The sequence below is a fragment of the Anomaloglossus baeobatrachus genome, chromosome 2, assembly GCF_048569485.1.
Source record: "Anomaloglossus baeobatrachus isolate aAnoBae1 chromosome 2, aAnoBae1.hap1, whole genome shotgun sequence".
In the NCBI taxonomy this organism is placed as follows: domain Eukaryota; kingdom Metazoa; phylum Chordata; class Amphibia; order Anura; family Aromobatidae; genus Anomaloglossus; species Anomaloglossus baeobatrachus.
Genome location: NC_134354.1, coordinates 189,344,731 through 189,364,709, shown reverse-complemented (window position 1 = coordinate 189,364,709; position 19,979 = coordinate 189,344,731). Strand labels below are relative to the sequence as shown.

The 19,979-nt window shown below is 43.3% G+C and overlaps 1 protein-coding gene across 1 annotated transcript in view; it reads right to left on the bottom strand.

Annotated features, from left to right (window-relative positions):
- NME7 (NME/NM23 family member 7) overlaps positions 1–19,979 on the bottom strand; it is a 250,952-nt gene that overhangs the window by 113,203 nt on the left and 117,770 nt on the right. Inside the window, exons 6-7 of the mRNA XM_075335553.1 lie at positions 10,004–10,211; positions 572–677 (exon numbers count right to left, since the gene is read on the bottom strand). Coding sequence (XP_075191668.1) covers positions 572–677; positions 10,004–10,211 — 314 coding nt within the window. The remainder of the gene's footprint in view (positions 1–571; positions 678–10,003; positions 10,212–19,979) is intronic.

Genomic DNA, 19,979 nt, shown 5'->3' with positions numbered 1-19,979 from the left:
GATAATCAGCTATATTGACTTTTTTGGCTGTTCGTTTATTATCCCCCCGCAGGATAACAGGCACCAGAGATGTGGGTAGTTGGTCAACTCCGCATCCATTTTACATATACAGAGTTGGATTGTGGTGACAACCGGATATTCTTAACTTTACCCATATCAGTATCTGGATGATTGCAGGGTGAAATAAACACTCTGGACTATTTCACCTAACTATACTGGAGAAACGTTTGGCCTCCATAGGAAAGAAAGTGCGAAAAACAAAGTCCTTTTCTCATGATTTGTTTGCAAAGTAACCGAGAACATAAAATAAAAAAATAATATTTATCTTAGTTGAAGAAAATGGCAAAAATACAGAATAAATGTAAGAAAAGGCCATGTAAAATACAAGGGCATGGATATTACTGAGAAACAGAGGGATTATCATCTTCGCTGCAAACCATGGTATGTGACATTGAGGTGGTGTGTGGTTTCTGATTTATTTTGCTTGTACTTAGGAATACGATGAAGACATAAGAGAAAATATTGAAAATACATTCCATAAATTCCAAGAGGATAAATTCCAGATACCTACCTTCTAATACAGCGTGGGGCTTAATAATGCAGCAGGTACAATGTGTGAATTTAGCGGTGTTTTTTGGTCCACGGCCTCCACTTGATGGAAAGAAAAATTCTAACTCCTAATGGAGGTCAGAAAAATAAGTGTTAATACAACTCCACATGTACAGCTAAGGTGAATCTGTCAGTAGGATCAACCCTGCTAAGCCATCTATATGGGCATGTAGGTCATAGGAAGCTGAATAAAATAATACTTTGATATCTGCGATTCCATGTCTTTCTTAATATGTAAATGAGCTGTAATGATCTCTTGGCCGGTCACTGATCTCCCTGAGAATCTGCCTCCAGAGCTTATTTTAAATGAAAGGGGTTGTTATCAGTGCGAGACATGTAATGACTGACAGTCTATTCTTCTGATCTCTACATGTCTCACACTGATAATGCCCCCTATCACTTAAGGTACTGTCACACATAACGAGATCGCTAGCGAGATCGCAGCTGAGTCACGGTTTCCGTGACGCAGTAGCGATCCCGTTAGCGATCTTGTTATGTGTGACACCTACCAGCGATCAGGCCCCTGCTGTGAGATCTCTAGTCGTTGCAGAATGGTCCAGGCCATTTTCTTCAAAGGCGATGTCCTGCTGGGCAGGACACATCGCTGTGTTTGACACTGTGTGACAGGGTCACAGTGACTGCTGAGATTGTTATACAGGTCGCTACTGCGCCCTGTATTGTTCCTGCATCACGGGTAAGATCTGACTGTGTGACATCTCACCAGCGACCTCCCAGCGACTTACCTGCGATCCCTATCAGGTCACATCGTTTTCGGGATCGCTGGTAAGTCGTTGTGTGTGACTGGGCCTTTAGAATACTCTCTGAAGGCAAATTTTCGGGAGATCCGTTTCTGACCCATAGATTTTAATAGGTTATTTACATATTTTAAAAATGTGGATCTTTCTAGAATAAGACATTTGATCTCAGATATGAAGGTACCATTTTATTAAACTTACTATGACTTACATGCCCATATAGATGGCTTAGCAGGATTAATGCTACGCAGAGATGCCTTCAAATTGAAACTAAACTCTGTAATGACCAGCTCTACCCAAGCTAAACTCTAACACCGAGATGCAGGGAGGTTTATTCAGCAGTAGCTCTGACTTTATCTGTAGAGACCCCATTTTACAAATTCTTGGACAGGATGATAATCCAGTTGTACCATCAGAGGCAGATTGTACCCATATCTGTGTTAGATGGTCTTTCAGGGGCCTCTTTCCTTGATTCAATCACATATGCCGAAAAAAATTTTCAGGAAAATTAGCTAAAAATATGGCTGGATTCTCCTAGTGTTGGTTATCTGAAGGATCCTTATCCACAGCGTTAATTTTATGCCATAACGGAAAAACGTAATCCACAATGCAAATATCAACCAAAAGTGCATCCTGCACAGTGCTCTCTGCTAACAAGGTCTGTGGCAAGTGACAAGTGGGCACTGATCTGTAATACATTGTTCAGGGCATATCGGCTGCCATTGTTATCGGCAGTGCAGATCCTGTTGGAAAGGGTAATGTGCTGCCAAGAACGGTTATCTTTGGTGCAGCACAAAAGATCATTTCACTTGACGAACAAGACTTTTGCTCATTTATTGGGTGATCGTCAGCCTGTTTACATTGCACGATAAATATGCAGTGAAAATGAAAATTTACTGTGATATGCTGCCGAGATCAATGATCTTTTGTGCAACACAAAAGATCATTTCACCTGACAAACAAGTTTTGCTCGTTTATTGGGTGATCGGCAGCCCATTTAGATTGCGTGATAAACGTGCAATGAAAATGAACCTTTACTGTGTGATGTGCTGCCACAAAATGATGATCTTTTGTGCAGCACAAAAGATCTTTTCACCTAACGAACAAAAGTTTTGCTGGTTTATTAGGTGATCGGCAGTCTGTTTAGACTGCACGGTAAACGTGCAGCATAAATGGACCTTTACTGTGTAAATAGCCACATTCAATATTCATCAGATTTGCATAAAATGTTCTTGCTCCAATGACTGCGGTTGTTTTAATAGCAGCTTTATTATAATAGTGATAAAACATGGAAACCTACAACAGTGTCAAGTGGGAATTTATTAAACTAAAGTGAGAACAAGTTTCTGTGTTCTCATCCAAGTAAAGCGCAAATTCCTAAGGCCCTGTGCGCACTAGAAAAATTATTTTTCTCAAGAAATTTCTTGAGTCTGAAAGATTAGCGCACTTGCGTTCAAAAAACGCACCAATAAAGCACCAAAAACGCATGCGTTTTTACCGCGTTTTTGATGTGTTTTTTCCGCGGGTTGATCCCTGCGGATTTTTACCATTATCTATGACAAAAAAATGCAGCTACCTGCAGAAAGGAGTTGACATGCACATTCTTTTTCTCAAGAAATTCTGCAGAAAGAATGTTCTTGAGGAAAAAAACGCAGAGTGTGCGCACAGCTATTTTTTTTCCATAGGTTTTGCTGGGGAATGTCTGCAGAAAGGTTACAACCATTTTCTCAAGAAATTTCTGCAGCAAAAATGCAAAAAAACGTGGGTAAGTGATTTTTCTCAATATCCATTAAATAACTGGGATCAACACAAAGTCTAGTGTAAAGCGGGCTTTACACGCTACAACATCGCTAATGCGAAGTCGTTGGGGTCACGGAATTGGTGACGCACATCCGGCCGCATTAGCGATGCCGTTGCATGTGACACCTATGAGCGATTTTGCATCGTCGCAAAAACATGCAAAATCGCTCATCGGTGACATGGGGGTCCATTCTCAAATATCGCTACTGCAGCAGTAACAAAGTTGTTCCTCGTTCCTGCGGCAGCACACATCGCTCCGTGTGACACCGCAGGAACGAGGAACCTCTCCTTACCTGCCTCCCGGCCGCTATGCGGAAGGAAGGAGGTGGGCGGGATATTACGTTCCGCTCATCTCCGCCCCTCCGCTTGGGCGGCGGTTCAGTGACGCAGCTGTGACGTTGCTGTCACTTGAACAAACTGCCCCCTTAGAAAGGAGGCGGTTCGCCGGTCACAGCGACGTCGCTGAACAGGTAAGTAGTGTGACGGGTCTGGGCGATGTTGTGCGGCACGGGCAGCGATTTGCCCGTGTCACACAACAGATGGGGGCGGGTACCCATGCTAACGATATCGGTACCGATATCGCAGTGTGTAAAGCCCGCTTAAGTCACGGTTAGAGCTAGAAATAGTAGAAATGGCATGTGGCTGCTCCTCCTGACTTGCTACACCAATCTTGGAGCATCAACATTTAGAGGGGAGACACATGACGACTGCTGTCATTCAGTGGCCGCTGATCAGCTGCAGCGTTCATGTTTTGGCCCAACCGGATACCTAAGCTAGTTTCCAATTGGGATGGAATATAGAGGGTGCTGCAGTCATCTGACACCCACTCCAGATTCTGGTACCCCTGGGATGAGGTCTCGCATATGGAAGAATGAAACTGGTGCAATAGCGTTTTTTACTTAACCCACCCTGGGCCCATTGAGAATAAGTTTTAAAGTAAATGATACCCTACACAGAAATATATTCTGCAGGTCAGAATGAAGAATAAACCTCAGAGCATAAGCCATGCAATATTTCCACACTAGAGCAATAAATGATTGAAGACCGGCTAGTCTGACTTCTGGCGGCATACCAAATTATTTGTATGAATTGATGCATCAAAAATCCTTTCAGGCTTCGTGGAAAAAAAAAGTGAAGACAAGGATAGATTTTATTTATATAACACTTCATGTTTGCTTTTACAGTGTATTGACAGCTATAGAAGATGTACATCACATGCACGCAGCGTGGCTCTCAGTGAAATGGAGGTCACTTGCAAACAGCTTTTTCCTTGAACTATCATGAGTAAAAAACTAAATACTCTGTTCTCTGGCTAAGTGAATATCATCTCACATCTTATTTCTGGTTATATAGAGTAATGTGAGGCAGAATACTGCTCTGAACACCGTCTAACAGTCAGGGGCCTAACTATAGGGGGTGCTGGCCTTGCAGGCAGACCCCCGGGCTCTGGGGTGGGGGAAAAAAAGGTCCCTTTGGTCCATACGAAAAGACCAATACTAATAAAGACTGGATAGTCGTGGGCCCTGTTGGAGATTTTATATTAGAGCCCACAAGTTACGGCACTGCTGATGTGGGTAATGTCCACATATCATCTACTCACACATTCTAGTATACAGCTGCAACAAAAAGTATTCAACCCCGTTACAAGTTAAGATTAGCAAAATGTACACTCTTTCTGCTGTTTGCAATAAACCTATAGAAGAAGAACACTTTATAGGGAACCTATAAAGTGTTCTTCTTATTAAACTGCTGCAAGCATGTTATGTGCCTATTAGTTAGGATCCTAATGATCCATTTTGTGTGCCCCAACAGCCAGGCATACTGTATGGCAGCCTGATGGGTGTGTTACAAATCTGTCCCCGGGTTCACTAAACCTTCTTGCGCCTCACTTCAGGCTTTGCACGTAGCCCAGCGGGCTCCCAAATGATGAGCTTCCTAAACCTATTTAAAGGGAACCAACCAACAGGATTTTCAGACATAAAGTAAATCAATTGATAAACTGGCACTAGGATGCTGGATGTAAGCATAGCTTTTGTTTTGAGATTGGATATTTTATTTCAGAAATATGTGCAAGTAAAGTAACAGAAATGCACTGCTGTTTGATGATAGCAGCTCCAGAATATCTACCTAATATGTGGGTAGGGTTTTTCAATCTATTCCTGCCCCTGTCTGCCGTCCTGGCCTTGGTAGATGTTAGGCTGTGTTCACACACTGCGTTTTTTACCTGCGTTTTTGGTCCGTTTTTGTTCCGTTTTTGCTGCAGAAATTTCTTGAGAAATTCTTGTAACCTTTCTGCAGACATTCCCCAGCAAAACCTATGGCAAAAAAAATTAGCTGTGCACACACTGCGTTTTTTTCTTAAGAAAATTCTTTCAGTAGATTTTCTTAAGAAAAAGAATGAGCATGTCACTTCTTTTCTGCAGCTAACTGCGTTTTTTGCCATAGATAATTGGCACAATAACGCAGGGAGCAACCAGCGGTAAAAACGCACCAAAAACGGACCTAAAACGGACCTAAAACGCACCAAAAACGCACCGAAAACGCGGCAAAAACGCAGGTGCGTTTTTGGTGCGTTTTTTAACACAGGTGCACTCTTAAGAAATTTCTTAAGAAATTTCTTAAGAAACATCATTTTTCTAGTGTGAACATAGCCTTAGACTGTATGGGCTGCATTTCTATTACACCCCTAGCATGTGACAGAAATGACTCAAACCTGGAAAGAACCCATACAGTCTAGCCTTTACCAAGGCCAGGCAGGCAGACAATGGTGGGAATAGATGGCAAAACCTGACCCACCTGTTATAAATTCTGTAGCTGCTATCATCAAATAGCAGTGCATTTCTGTAACTTTACTTGCACATATTTCTGATATAAAACGTCCAATCTCTGAACAAAAGCTATGCTTACATTCAGCATCCTAGTACCAGGATAGCACTGGCTTTACTTCATATATAAAAATCCGTTGCTATCTGCCGCCTTGAAGAATTATGGTAACCGTTGCAGGAAACCGTTTTATTCCTCATAGACTTCTATTAGCTACGGATAGGAACGGATGACCTTGCGTTGCGTCCGTCAGCCGACGCTGCATTGTATCCGCCTGGCGGATGTAACACTGCATGTAGCGTTTTTCTGCGCTTGACGGAGTGTCAAAAAAACGCAACCTGCAGGATTCCATCAGCGTCCGTTGTTTTTATAATGGACGCCTATGGTGGCGGATTCCGTTGGAATCCGTCATTTGACGGATTCCGTTAACACAACCGTCTTTACACAACTGCACATGCCCAAATGTGTAAAGTCAAGAAAAAAAAACTATAAAGGATTGCATTATTTTGTATGATCCGTTGAGCCACTATATGCAACGCATCCGTTGCAACCGTCACACAACGCAATGCAACGGATGCCGTTCAACCCAAGTGTGAAAGTAGCCTAAGACCTTCCAAGACACAAACCTATGTCTTGGTATTAATACTTCAATGTTCCTAAGGCTATGTGCCCACGGAACTCTGTAACCGCAGAATTTGCCGTGGAAAACCTGAGGATTTATCTGGATTTTCTAGATAAATCTGCAGGTTTTAGCAGGTACAGACACTCCCCATGTTATCCTATGGGACATGGAGAGTGTCTGTGTCTATGCTGTGGTATGTGCGGCTGCGTAGTATGCTGTGGATGTCCCGCAGCCGCACGTAACTGCATGTCAATTATTCCTGCGGGAATTACCTGCGGAATTCCTGGCCCTCCACTATGGGGATAGAGGCCAGGACTTCCGCAGGCAAGTTGCACGAATGTCCGCAGGTTTACCACAGATATTTCGCTGGAATCCTGCAGCTATGGATAGCTGTGGATTCCGGGGAGCTGCTGCGGGAAACCTGCGGCCAAACCTGCTGATATATCCGCGGGTACATAGTGCCATGGGCACATAGTCTAAGACTTCTATTTCCTCTGTACACAGCAAACTTGTCTGTGGTCTTCACGATATCTCCTGGCTATCTGTGACTTCTAGTACCTACAGTACCTGCTTGCGGTCTCCAAGACATCTTAGGTTTGTCTACGGCTTCTAGTACCTCCTGGCAATCTGCGCCTTCCAGTTAAGCTACCTACTTGCCTGCACTTTCCTGTATTACAGCAACCTGTCTGCAGTCTTCCGAACGTCTTCTGTTTGCCTGCAGTTTCTAGTTCTTCAGATGCCTGTCTGCACTTCCAGTATCGCTCAAGCTGCCTGTGGGATTCAGGATGTCTTCAGGCTGTCTGTGACTTCCAGTTCCACAGCTACCTACATGCCTGGGGTTTATAGTATCACAACTACCAGTCCCTCCATTGTCTGTGCCTTGTGAGCTTCACCCGTCTGCTGCACCAACACCCGTGGCCCATGTGCTCTCCCAGACCTTGGGCCTTAGAGGATCTACCTCACCTAGTGAGAGACAACAGCATGTGTGGAACAATCCTGGCACCCGCTGTGACCTTACTAATCCAGCCCTATCAATTAAAGGAAGAGGGATCACGTTGGCAAGCTCACAGCAGGCACAAAGGTTTGGTCCGTATACTGCCATAATACCACTTGGTGCTGAGTGCCATACAGGGAGAGTGGTGAATAAAGATTATGTTTAGCGGCATGCCTGGCTCTAGGAGCACACACAACAGATCGTCAGGATCCTAATTAGGAGACAAATAAGGTCCTACTTTCCAATTTGGCTCATCCATCCCAATATTTTGTGGAATACATTTCTCTTTTGAGGGTTGTACTAGCTATTTGTGCTGTGATAGGCTGACTTCATTGTTATTTTAGCAATCCGATTACTTAGTCTTATTTTCAACCAGTTGCAGCTGTAATACCTTTAGGACAATATTTTAGTTATCCACACTTCGCTGTATGTAGATACAAATAAGGTGCAGGCAGTGGTTTAATAATGGGAAACGACTTGATGACAAGTTCCTGTTAAAGCGAATCCATCCTACACAGTCCCTATTTTTTGTATCGGCTCATCAAATGACCCGGAGAGCAGGGGGAGCGGTGACATGACCTAATGTGAATGCTGGATCTTTTATTAGCTATACATAGAGATGTTACCTGCCATTATAATCCTGTCTTCATACTTTTTCAGATTTTTATTTAACGAGGTTATTCACTACTTTTACATTGATGGGCTATCCTTAGCATAGGTCATCAATGGCTGATCGGCCAGGGTCCGACACCCCGCACCCCCGTCAATCAGCTGCTTTCGGTGCTGGTGGCAGAAGCCAGACGGAAATGCTCAGTTCCAAAGCAGCCCCAGCAAACTGATGGCGGCCACCCCCAGGTACTACACATCCGTCTATTATTCACATCAATAGGAGGTGCAGTACCCGGCTGTAGCCACTATCAGAAGAAAGGGCAGCTCCGTAGCTGAGCATTTCTGGCCACAGGCTGCCGGTGGCGGCACTGAGAGCAGCTGATCGGCGATGGTTCCAGGTGTCGGACGACTATCGATCAGACATTCATGACCTATCCTAAGGATAGTAAATATGGTAGGGCTCCGCTGCAACCATGTAAAGCCGATGCTCAGAAAAAATGTATAAATAATAGAAAGAAAAATTTACAGCACATGTATGGGTATGGAAAAGGTTTTTTTAAAAAAATTTGGTGTAATTTTTCTGCAAAAAGTCAAACTGTCAGTTTGCCAATGTTTCGGCTCAATGGTGAGCCTTTGTCAAAGCAAAATGATCCTGAGATAGGCTGGAGTGGGGATGTTTTGCCGAAGCTGGGCACAAAGATTAATACTGGTGTCTGAAGTAAACAGCCTGCAAAATATTCCCACTCCAGCCTACCTCAGGATCATTTTGCCTTGACAAAGGCTCACTATTGAGCCGAAACGTTGGCAAACTGATGGTTTGACTTTTTGCAGAAAAAATTACACAAAAAAAGTTAAAAAAAATCTTTTCCATACCCGTACGTGTGACAAAAACAATTCTCTTTCTACTATCCTAAGGATGGACTATCAATATAAAAGTAATGAATATTCTCTTTAAATAAAAACATAAAAAAGCATGAAAACTAAATCCTCTACAATGGCAAGGCTCCTTATTATCAGAGGCAGGATTATAATGGCAGGTAACACCTCTATGTATAGCTGATAAAAGATCCACCATTCCATTCACATTAACTGAAGTTACCTTCCCCCTGCTCCCCTGGTTATTTGATGCAGCAATACAAAAAATAAGGTCTGAGTATGTTCATTTTCACTATTGTGCAAAAACATGATTTAATCAAGAGACGATTTTCTGATGATAGCTTACATTTAATGTACATTGAGGATCCTACCACAATGGCTGGGAGCAAGATAACTCCAATACAATTCATTTAAGGGCTAGAACACACAGCGAGTAAAACGGGTCGAGTGGTATACGATAAAACAAATTGCATTCCACTCGGACCCATGTTACTCTATGGAGTCATTCCCATCTGCGATTTTTTTGTCAGCCCTAATCAGACCGAGAAAATAATCACAGCATGCTGCAAGTGGAATCTGATTTGTTTTCACTTGCACCCATAAAGGTCTATGGGTGCGAGAGAAACATTGCACTGCACTCGGATGACGCTGGAGTACAGTGTGATAATCGCTGACAATAGAGGTGATGGGGAGATTAGTCCCTCCTTCTCCTCCGTAGCTGTGATCCAATAGCAGGATCGAATTACAGTATAATGACACTCAACTCACGCTCACAGCAGAGCAGGAGTTGGGGGTCATTAGCATAACTCATAAATTGCCTCTCCATAAATGTCTAAACTGGCTGAGGCGTAAGAGGATAAATATATTTATAGGCAATATACTGTACTTGGCAGTTTGGTTATAAGGAGCACTTACTCTGGCAGCTGAAGCAATGGAGTCAGAGCCGTGAGCTGCATTTTTTGTTCCATCGGTGCCAAATCTGGCTCGTACGCTTTGTGGGGATTCACTTCGGGCTACACTACAGTTTGTTGGCCCTAGTAATTTTCTCCAAGCAGAAACCGCATCATCTCCAATTACTTCCAATGCTACTATTGGTCCACTTGTCATGAAATTTATGAGATCACTGCAAAATAAAAGGTGATTTTAACGTTTAGATAAGATACTGTATATGTATGTGTAAAAGAAAACAATCAAACCTATAAAAGTGAAAAAAGATAATGAAAATTAAGTTTTGCAAATGTTTTACAAAAATATACAATTCTCATTTCCAAAAGGTTGAAAGAAGGATTATACACTTAATTAAAGGGGTATTCCCATCTCCAAGATCATATCCCAATATGTAGTAGGTGTAATAATAAGAATATGAGTAAATATCTCCATTTAGAAATGTAGTATAGTTCTCCTGATATAGCCATGTCTCTTACCTCATGTGTAGGGCATTGCAGCTTATGTATCCATGGGTACAACCAGCAGCAACTGTCACTATATGAGTGGATGTAATCATGTATACCTAAGCTGCAATGTCCTGCACATGAGGTAAGAGAAATGGCTATATTGTGTAAGAACCTCCCTCCATAACATCCATATACGCCGTAATAGTATAATATATATAAGGTTTCTTGTAAAACAACCCATTGAAATGGAAATCTGTTACCAGGTTTTGCTACCTCGTCTGAGAGCAGCATAATGTAGGAAAAGAGACCCTGATTCCAATGATGTATCACTTACATATTTATATAGGTTGAAAAAAAGACCTAGGTCCATCTAGTCCAACCTTCCCCCAACAATTATACATTTTGTCACTAAATAATTTTTAACTGACAATGTTGTGTGTACTTAGTTTACTAGATGCAACTGTTCTGATACAATCAGAGTTGTGGCATGTAGTGTTAGGGTGAACTCTTAACCAGAGATCACTAGTTGCCTACTGCCTGGTCTAATTGGTATAGGCCAAGTGCATGCATAAAAGAATTCACACCAGACACAGTCGGATATGAAGTCTCTTCTTGGTCACTAGAAATGGCACCGAACAGACAGTACAGAGCATGCATCCTCTTTATATATGCTAGGGGCGTACACAAGTTTGGATATGCCCATTTAGTGGGACAGTTCATGGGCTAGCCAATGGGGAGATCTGTGTTGCTGGGGCGGGTCAATGACATCATCGGATGGATCCATGGTGATGGGAGGGACGTCATCTGGAGGATCCATGCTGATGGTTTGGTCTGTGATGTCATCGGGGGCCATCTTGGCTTTCTCTGAAGAGTGACTGGCTTATGTATAGAGAATTGATTTAATTGAACACACTTCTCACAGTGCTCTATGTCCAGAGGTTAATTAAGTATTTAATCTTATGGCTCTCCTCAACAGTAGCAGAGTTGAGAAAGCTAATCCTGCCCACACAAGGCTCTCTGTGTACATTGTCTATTGACTGTGAGCTGCATATCAGAGGAGGGAGTGTGGCCGGACCAGGGCTCATGTTGCACTGTAGTCCTAGCAGTGATAATCACATTGTGGTAAAACCTTCATTGTGAGAAAACAACAGCACATAGCCTGATAAGTGACAACACTGAATTAAGTGTTTTAACCCCTACATCATGCTGTGCTTAGATGATATAGCAAAAACCTGCTGACGGATTCTTTTTATTAATTGTACACATTTCTGGAAGATGTTTCATGTCGAGTATGCACTAGGAGGCTGTCAGTGCTTACTAGACTTTCCACAATGTATAGGATTCAGGGAATGAGTCATTCTACTACCGTTGTTTTCTACTCACTATGGTGCACAAAGAACCTTTCTTATTGATGTAAAGCTGGGGTCACACTAAACGACAGCGACAACGCTGTTACGTCACCATTTTCTGTGACGTAGCAGCGACCTTGTAAGTCGCTGTTATGATCACTGCTTAGCTGTCAAACACAGCAGCCGAAGCAGCGATCATAACGACACGTGTCGCTGTGCTGCAACATGTGCAGAGAGCCGGGAGCCGCGCACACTGAGCGCTGGCTCCCTCCTCTCCTAGCTACAGTACACATCGGGTTAATTACACGATGTGTACTGCAGCTACATGTGCAGAGAGCAGGGAGCCGCGCACACTGCTTAGCGCTGGCTCCTTGCTCTCCTAGCTACAGTACACATTGGGTTAATTACACGATGTGTACTGCAGCTACATGTGCAGAGAGCAGGAGCCGGCGCTGGCAGCGTGAGAGCTGCGGAGGCTGGTAACGAAGGTAAATATCGGGTAACCACCTTGGTTACCCGATGTTTACCTTGGTTACAGCTTACCGCAGCTGCCAGATGCCGGCTCCTGCTCCCTGCTCGCTTCATTTCGTCGCTCTCTCGCTGTCACACACAGCGATCTGTGCGTCACAGCGGGAGAGCGACGACCAAAAAATGAAGCTTGACATTCAGCAACGAGCGGCGACCTCACAGCAGGGGCCAGCTCGTTGCTGGATGTCACACACAGCGACAGCGACAGGACGTCGCTGCAACGTCACAGAAAATGGTGACGTAGCAGCGACGTCGTTGTCGTTGTCGTTGTGTGTGACACCACCTTAAGACTCTATTTAAGGAAACTGGTTTCCCCTCTTAGATATCTACAATGCACTATCAAGTTTCCTCACTGAAAATGTAGCCCTCAATGCTTTAATCAGACAGACTGTAAAATTACAGAAATCTCATACGTTAATCAGAATGCTGGAATTATTGTAAATTTACATTTGGAAGTACTCTTAAATAACTCCACATATAAGTAAAAAGTATATACACCATACAGTACCGATTCACTGCTAACTACAGTAAAAAGGCACATGGAAAGGAAACTATATTTTTTTGCCAAAAACATTTGCAAACTTGTGAGATACCACTTATATTATACATGCATACACATTATATACATTATACAATGCTGGCCAAAAGTATTGGCACCCCTGCAATTCTGTCAGGTAATGCTCAGTTTCTTCTTGAAAATGATTGCAATCACAAATTCTTTGGTATTATTATCTTCATTTATTTTGCTTGCAATGAAAAAACACAAAAGAGAATGAAACAAAAATCAAATCATTGATCATTTCACACAAAACTCCAAAAATGGGCCAGAAAAAAGTATTGGCACCCTTAGCCTAATACTTGGTTGCACAACCTTTAGCCAAAATAACTGCGCACATCCGCTTCCAGTAACCATCAGTGATTTTCTTACAATGCTCTGCTGGAATTTTAGACCATTCTTCTTTGACAAACTGCTCCAGGTCCCTGAGATTTGAAGTGCGCCTTCTCCAAACTGCCATTTTGAGATCTCACCACAGGTGTTCTATGGGGTTCAGGTCTGGACTCATTGCTGGCCACTTTAGTAGTCTCCAGTGCTTTCTATCAAACCATTTTCTAGTGCTTTTTGTGTTTTGGGTCATTGACCTGCTGGAAGACCCGTGACCTCTGAGGGAGACCCAGCTTTCTCACACTGGGCCCTACATTATGCTGCAAAATTTGTTGGTAGTCTTCAGACTTCGTAATGCCATGCACACAGTCAAGCAGTCCAGTGCCAGAGGCAGCAAAGCAACCCCAAAACATTAGGGAACCTCCGCCATGTTTGACTGTAGGGACAGTGTTCTTTTCTTTGAATGCCTCTTTTTTTTTCCTGTAAACTCTACGTTGATGGCTTTTCCCAAAAAGCTCTGCTTTTGTCTCATCTGACCAGAGAACATTCTTCCAAAACGTTTTAGGCTTTCTCAAGTAAGTTTTGGCAAACTCCAGCCTGGGTTTTTTATGTCTTGGGGTTAGAAGTGGGGTTTTCCTGGGTATCCTACCATTCAGTCCCTTTTCATTCAGACGCCGACGGATAGTACGGGTTGACACTGTTGTACCCTCGGACTGCAGGGCAGCATTGAACTTGTTTGGATGTTAGTCGAGGTTCATTATCCACCATCCGCACAATCTTGCGTTGAAATCTCTCATCAATTTTTCTTTTCCTTCCACATCTCAGAAGGTTAGCCACAGTGCCATGGGCTTTAAACTTCTTGATGACACTGCGCACCGTAGACACAGGAACTTTCAGGTCTTTGGAGATGGACTTGTAGCCTTGAGATTGCTCATGCTTCCTCACAATTTGGATGCTCAAGTCCTCAGACAGTTCTTTGGTCTTTTTTCTTTTCTCCATGCTCAATGTTGTACACACAAGGACACAGGACAGAGGTTGAGTCAACTTTAATCCATGTCAACTGGCTGCAAGTGTGATTTAGTTATTGCCAACACCTGTTAGGTGCCACAGGTAAGTTACAGGGGCTGTTAATTACACAAATTAGAGAAGCATCACATGATTTTTCAAACAGTGCCAATACTTTTGTCCACCCCCTTTTTATGTTTGGTGTGGAATTATATCAAATTTGGCTTTATGACAATTTTTTTTTTTTTTCATTGAAGACAAATTAAATGAAGATAATAATACCAAAGAATTTGTGATTGCAATCATTTTCAAGAAAACACTGAGTATTATCTTACAGAATTGCAGGGGTGCCAATACTTTTGGCCAGCACTGTATAAACGTTTATGCACTTTGAAACATTATTTTTGCAAATATAAAAATGCTAAATATTTTACCAGGTCCCTCCAGTACTGCCCCTGTCCTACACGGACATGTGGACTTTGGGGCAGAATTTACACCAAACCTTTTAGTTCGGAATGCCTCAAATATACAATGATTCAAAATGATGACGTTGGTGAGAGAAGGATCCAGCATGTCCAAATTCAGACTGCCAGTCCCATTATCCTCTATAAGAAAAGCCACCTCCAGAGATGTCTGGCACCGGCACTCTCATAGACAGCACAGGAGCGCTTGGCCAGCTGAGTGTCAGGGAAGATGGTTACAGGACAAACATACATAGGGTTGTGGGTGGTGGTCGTTATTGCTGCCGGTACACAAATTCATTTTTCCTTCAAAAGATGTTGCCCCCTCCATAGAACATGAAGCCCTGTCAATTGTAGGGACTCAACATGAGATCACATGACAGATAGAATCAGGAGCAGGGATCAGTTCAGGGTGTGTAGACTATTGATATCTATGACATACAGATGTAACTTTATTCTTTCTTAATGAAAAGTCTCCTGTCATTGATACGTCCATTGTGTGCTCAGACGGAGAGGTCAGTCAACTTGTTCTTTACCATACAGATTACTAAAATCACTAGGCCATTATCCTACCATTGTGAGATCCAGAAGAAAACACCCCGTCCTGCCTTTTCTGCTAAAGACCAGAAACTACAAGTATAAATGAATATATCATATAATGTTACACATCTTGGTGCAGAAAATGGGAAGTGTGACAATGTATCTACTGTGAGGATATAACATTTACAATTCAGGCACAATTAGGATACACTGAACGTGGTTTTAACCAGTGGGGTGTCACCTTTTTGCATAAAAAATGAAGGCAGAAAGTGGATGTGATCCATGCTGCCAGGAGAACAAGAAGGCTCAGAAAATGTGGTGCAGAACACATGCGGTTTATTGGAGTCTACACGTTTTAAAACCCACCGGTTTTCACATCACTCAGCAGAATACATTCATGGCTCCAGCCAGAAGAAGGAGAACTGTATCAGTTACTCCAAAGAAAAAGCAGCAGCCGGGTAATCCGCACTTGAGGAATAGTCCACCACTGCTCACGTTATTAGGTTCCTCACCATGTCTTCTGAGCCTTTGTATACTGCAAGCAGCGCGGATCACATCCACTTTATCCCTTAATTTATTGCATCAAACTGTGGACCCGCAGCAGCCACTCTCATTGAAGCCTATACAGGAGCTGTGCCCTCATAATCAGTCTAGGTGAGTGCATCCACACTTACCGTTTCTACATAGTTAAAACCTTATTGCGCTCTTTTGCATTTCCAGCTTTACTATACAACCTTTTTCCCAAGGCATCAGATACACATTAAATGGCTTTCCGCCGAACGATTCTTCGAGTGATTGTTTAGCCAATAACTATCTCAGCCGACTCCTTCATACACAACCGAGTTGTCCTATGTTCTCTATGAGAAGGCCACTAACTGATTTGTTGGCAAGTGTCTTTATCTCAGAAAGAACAAAACAATTGGCAGTCTGAAATCAAACATGCACGATCAATGTCTCTCTCAACCAGCCAAACCAGCCAGCCAAACCCATAGATATTGATGGGTTGAGCCGACATAAGTCTAATGTGTATGGGCGCCCTTAAGCATCTTTCGTCCGACAGTCATCTGATGTGTATGGCTGGCTTAAATCACCTATTCAATTGACCAAAAAGAACTACCGTAATGTCTACAGCACTGTTTCTGAAAGTGAAGTAAACCTATCCCAAAGGGTGCTTGCAATGGCTGCTATGCTGAATGTAATGTAATGCACAGCAAACCTCAGCACAGGAGAAACCAGTCATAGATCTGCAATTGAACCCTCACTGAGGCCATGGTGGAGGCCATGGTGGAGGAGCGGGTGGATCAAAGTAACTGGAAAGCTACAGCAAAGGCATGAAAACAAAAAAGGATAAGACTGTCAAAGAAAAAGAGCAGTGAAGCCAGCCCCAAGATACTACTACAGTGCAAAATCCAGAACACTGAGGTGAGACTGGGGAGACAGGTCTTGCAGATAGAGCTGAAGCTTGAAGGACCCACACTCTCTTGTAGCAACAAATATAGGAACGACTTACAGAAAATGACATACATTTTTAAAAAAAATTCACAGAAAATGAAGCAGCCATTACCAGATAACAATGCAATAAGTGGAGGATGCAGCAGGCCCCATGATAAATGTGTGGGCAGCATAGATGCAAAACACTGATGAAAGAACCACTCACAACATATCAATTAATGGAGGGGGTGGCTGCTAGTATTACAAATAAGGTTTGTGTAGGCCTCACACTGTAGGGTGCCAGTCATATAAGTACGTAAGAGGAAGAGTGTTACAGCCTATTAGTGACGCCTATACTATTCAATGAGGCAGGCTGCCCAGCACTATATATGTGCACCACAATGAACACACACCCCAATTCACTAAACCAACATATTTTTGACATGATTTATGCCCCCCAACACTTTTATTGCACATTTGTTCCATTTTTTGTGCAGGATGCAGCCAGGCCCATTAGTGTTGGTTGGGTGAACTGGGGTCTTTATTGTCCACAGTAGTGTACAGGAAACTTCCACATGCAATAAAGCTTGTTCATTGGCTGTGCAGAAACCTTTCAACAAACTTTATTAACATATGAACAGTACCCAAATGCCGAACTCAGACATGGGACTTTTTTTTTTTTTAAAAAAAAAAAAACTCTGTGTTTGAGTCCGAGACCAGGCCTTCTGGTGTCTGATATGAATGCTGAACTTTACCGTTTGGGTTCACTCATCCCTAGTTATGAGCTGTACAATGCCTCTTATAGGCAAGCGCACGGAGACACCATGTAGAGTAGAGGACGCCTGTAGATTTCCCTAACAATAGCTGATCACCAGGAGTTTGAGCTACCAAAATGGAGCAGATCAGCTGATCGCAGGGGCAAATTCCTTTAGAGACGTGGTTGCAATGATTTTTGATAGCTGATATTGCGTAGATGCTGATGTCTGCATTCAGGGTTTTGTACACGTCACAAAGTATACGATAAAACGTAACAAATCTCCTGTTCTCTGGGTTGTGAGGGTAAAGGTGAAAGGTGATTTCACGCCATTACCATCAGGTCTGAATTGATCCCTTTAACATGGCATTTAATAGATGGCACGTTAAACTTACCTACGTCAGAGTTTGCCACAAGAGTAATTAGTCGGACAAAGGACTCCTCATGTGGGAATGTTACATATTTGTCAATGCTTTAAATGACAACTTTAGTTGTGAGGACAAAGAGCGTATTGTCACCTCTCGGGCTATGTCACACTGAGCCCCAGTGTCCTCTTTAGCTTATTAAATCAGACTTTGTAAACCTGTCAGCATACCTTGTGCCTCGTTTAACAGAATTACTATTCAACAGAAACTGTGCCTTCAAACTCCAGTTCCAGGCATTTTAATTATTTACCACAATGACATTGAACAGAACAGAATGTCTGCTAGAGGGCACTGAATGACATACGTAGCGAGCTATACCATAATTATGGCGTGTACAGAAGGCACTACAGTATGGATTGTGCTGACTTCTGCCCTCGGAGACATGGTGAGGAACATCACCACCCTAATCTATCACATTATTAGTATCATCCATTTATTCATAATCTAGATCATACGAGCAGTGACGAGAGGCGTCCATTGCTTCAGATAATTTTTAGATCTGCCTCCTTGTTAGTGGTACGTGCATCGTGCAGGATCCCTGAGCCATTATCTCCAAATTATTATTTATTATTATAGCGCCATTTATTCCATGGCGCTTTACATGTGAAAGGGGTATACATAATAGGGACAAGTACAATAATCATAAACAATACAAGGCACAGACTGGTACAGGAGGATAGAGGTCCCTGCCCGGGAGGGCTCACAGTCTACCAGGAATAGGTGAGGATACTGTAGGTGAGGGTAGAGCTGGTTGTTCGGCGTTATATCAGAGTGAGGGTTACGGCAGGTTGTAGGCTTGTCGAAAGAGGTGGGTCTTCAGGTTCCTTTTGAAGCTTGTCAAGGTAGGTGAGAGTCTGATGTGTTGTGGCAGAGCATTCCAGAGTATTGGGGAGGCACAGGAGAAATATTGGATGCGATGGTGGGAAAAGGAGATGAGAGGGGAGTAGAGGAGGAGATCTTGTGAGGATCGAAGGTTACGTGCAGGTAAGTACCGGGAGACTAGGTCATAAATTAATAAGATGTATCCATCATAGGCTTTGATATTATCTAACCTTCCAGGACGTGGGTCCTAAAAGCTCTCCTAACCAATTTAGGCTGGAAACACATCTATGCGAGTAAAATCGGTCCGACTGGTCTGAAAAAAACTCGGCTGATTTTAGTTCACGTTAGGTCCGAGTGCAACGCAAGTGCGACGCTTTTTCTGAATAAATTAATGATTTTACTAGCGTGTGTAATGCGTGTGTAATGCATATTTTTTACTATGTCATCTGCCATTCAGCTCTGCTACATGGCCGCTGACAGCAGACACAGACAGCCATGTAGCAGAGCTGAATGGCAGATGACAGCAGACACAGACAGAGCCGCACGATCAGAATGAACTCGGGTGAACTTCACCCGACTTCATTGTCATGCTGCGGCTCTGTCTGTGCCGCGTCCTGATTAGCGGTCACCTGTGAAAGGCTCACCGGTGACCGCTAATCCCCTGAGTGACTGAAGTTAGCAGCCCTCTCTCATACTCACCGGTCCCTGATCCCCGGCGTGGCGCTGCACGGCGTTCACACTGCTCCGGCGGATTTTACTATTTTGAAAAACCGGCCACTCATTAAACAATCTCGTATTCCCTGCTTTCCCCGCCCACAGGCGCCTATGATTGGTTGCAGTGAGACACGCCCCCACGCTGAGTGATAGGTGTCTCACTGCACCCAATCACAGTAGCCGGTGGGCGTGTCTATACTGTGTAGTGAAATAAATAATTAAATAATTAAAAAAAACGGCATGCGGTCCCTCCAATTTTAATACCAGCCAGATAAAGCCATACGGCTGAAGGCTGGTATTCTCAGGATGGGGAGCTCCACGTTATGGGGAGCCCCCCAGACTAACAATATCAGTCAGCAGCCGCCCAGAATTGCCGCATACACTAGATGCGACAGTTCTGGGACTGTACCCGGCTCTTCCCGATTTGCCCTGGTGCGTTGGCAAATCGGGGTAATAAGGAGTTAATGGCAGCCCATAGCTGCCACTAAATCCTAGATTAATCATGTCAGGCGTCTCCACGAGATACCTTCCATGATTAATCTGTAAGTTACAGTAAATAAACACACACACACCTGAAAAAATCAT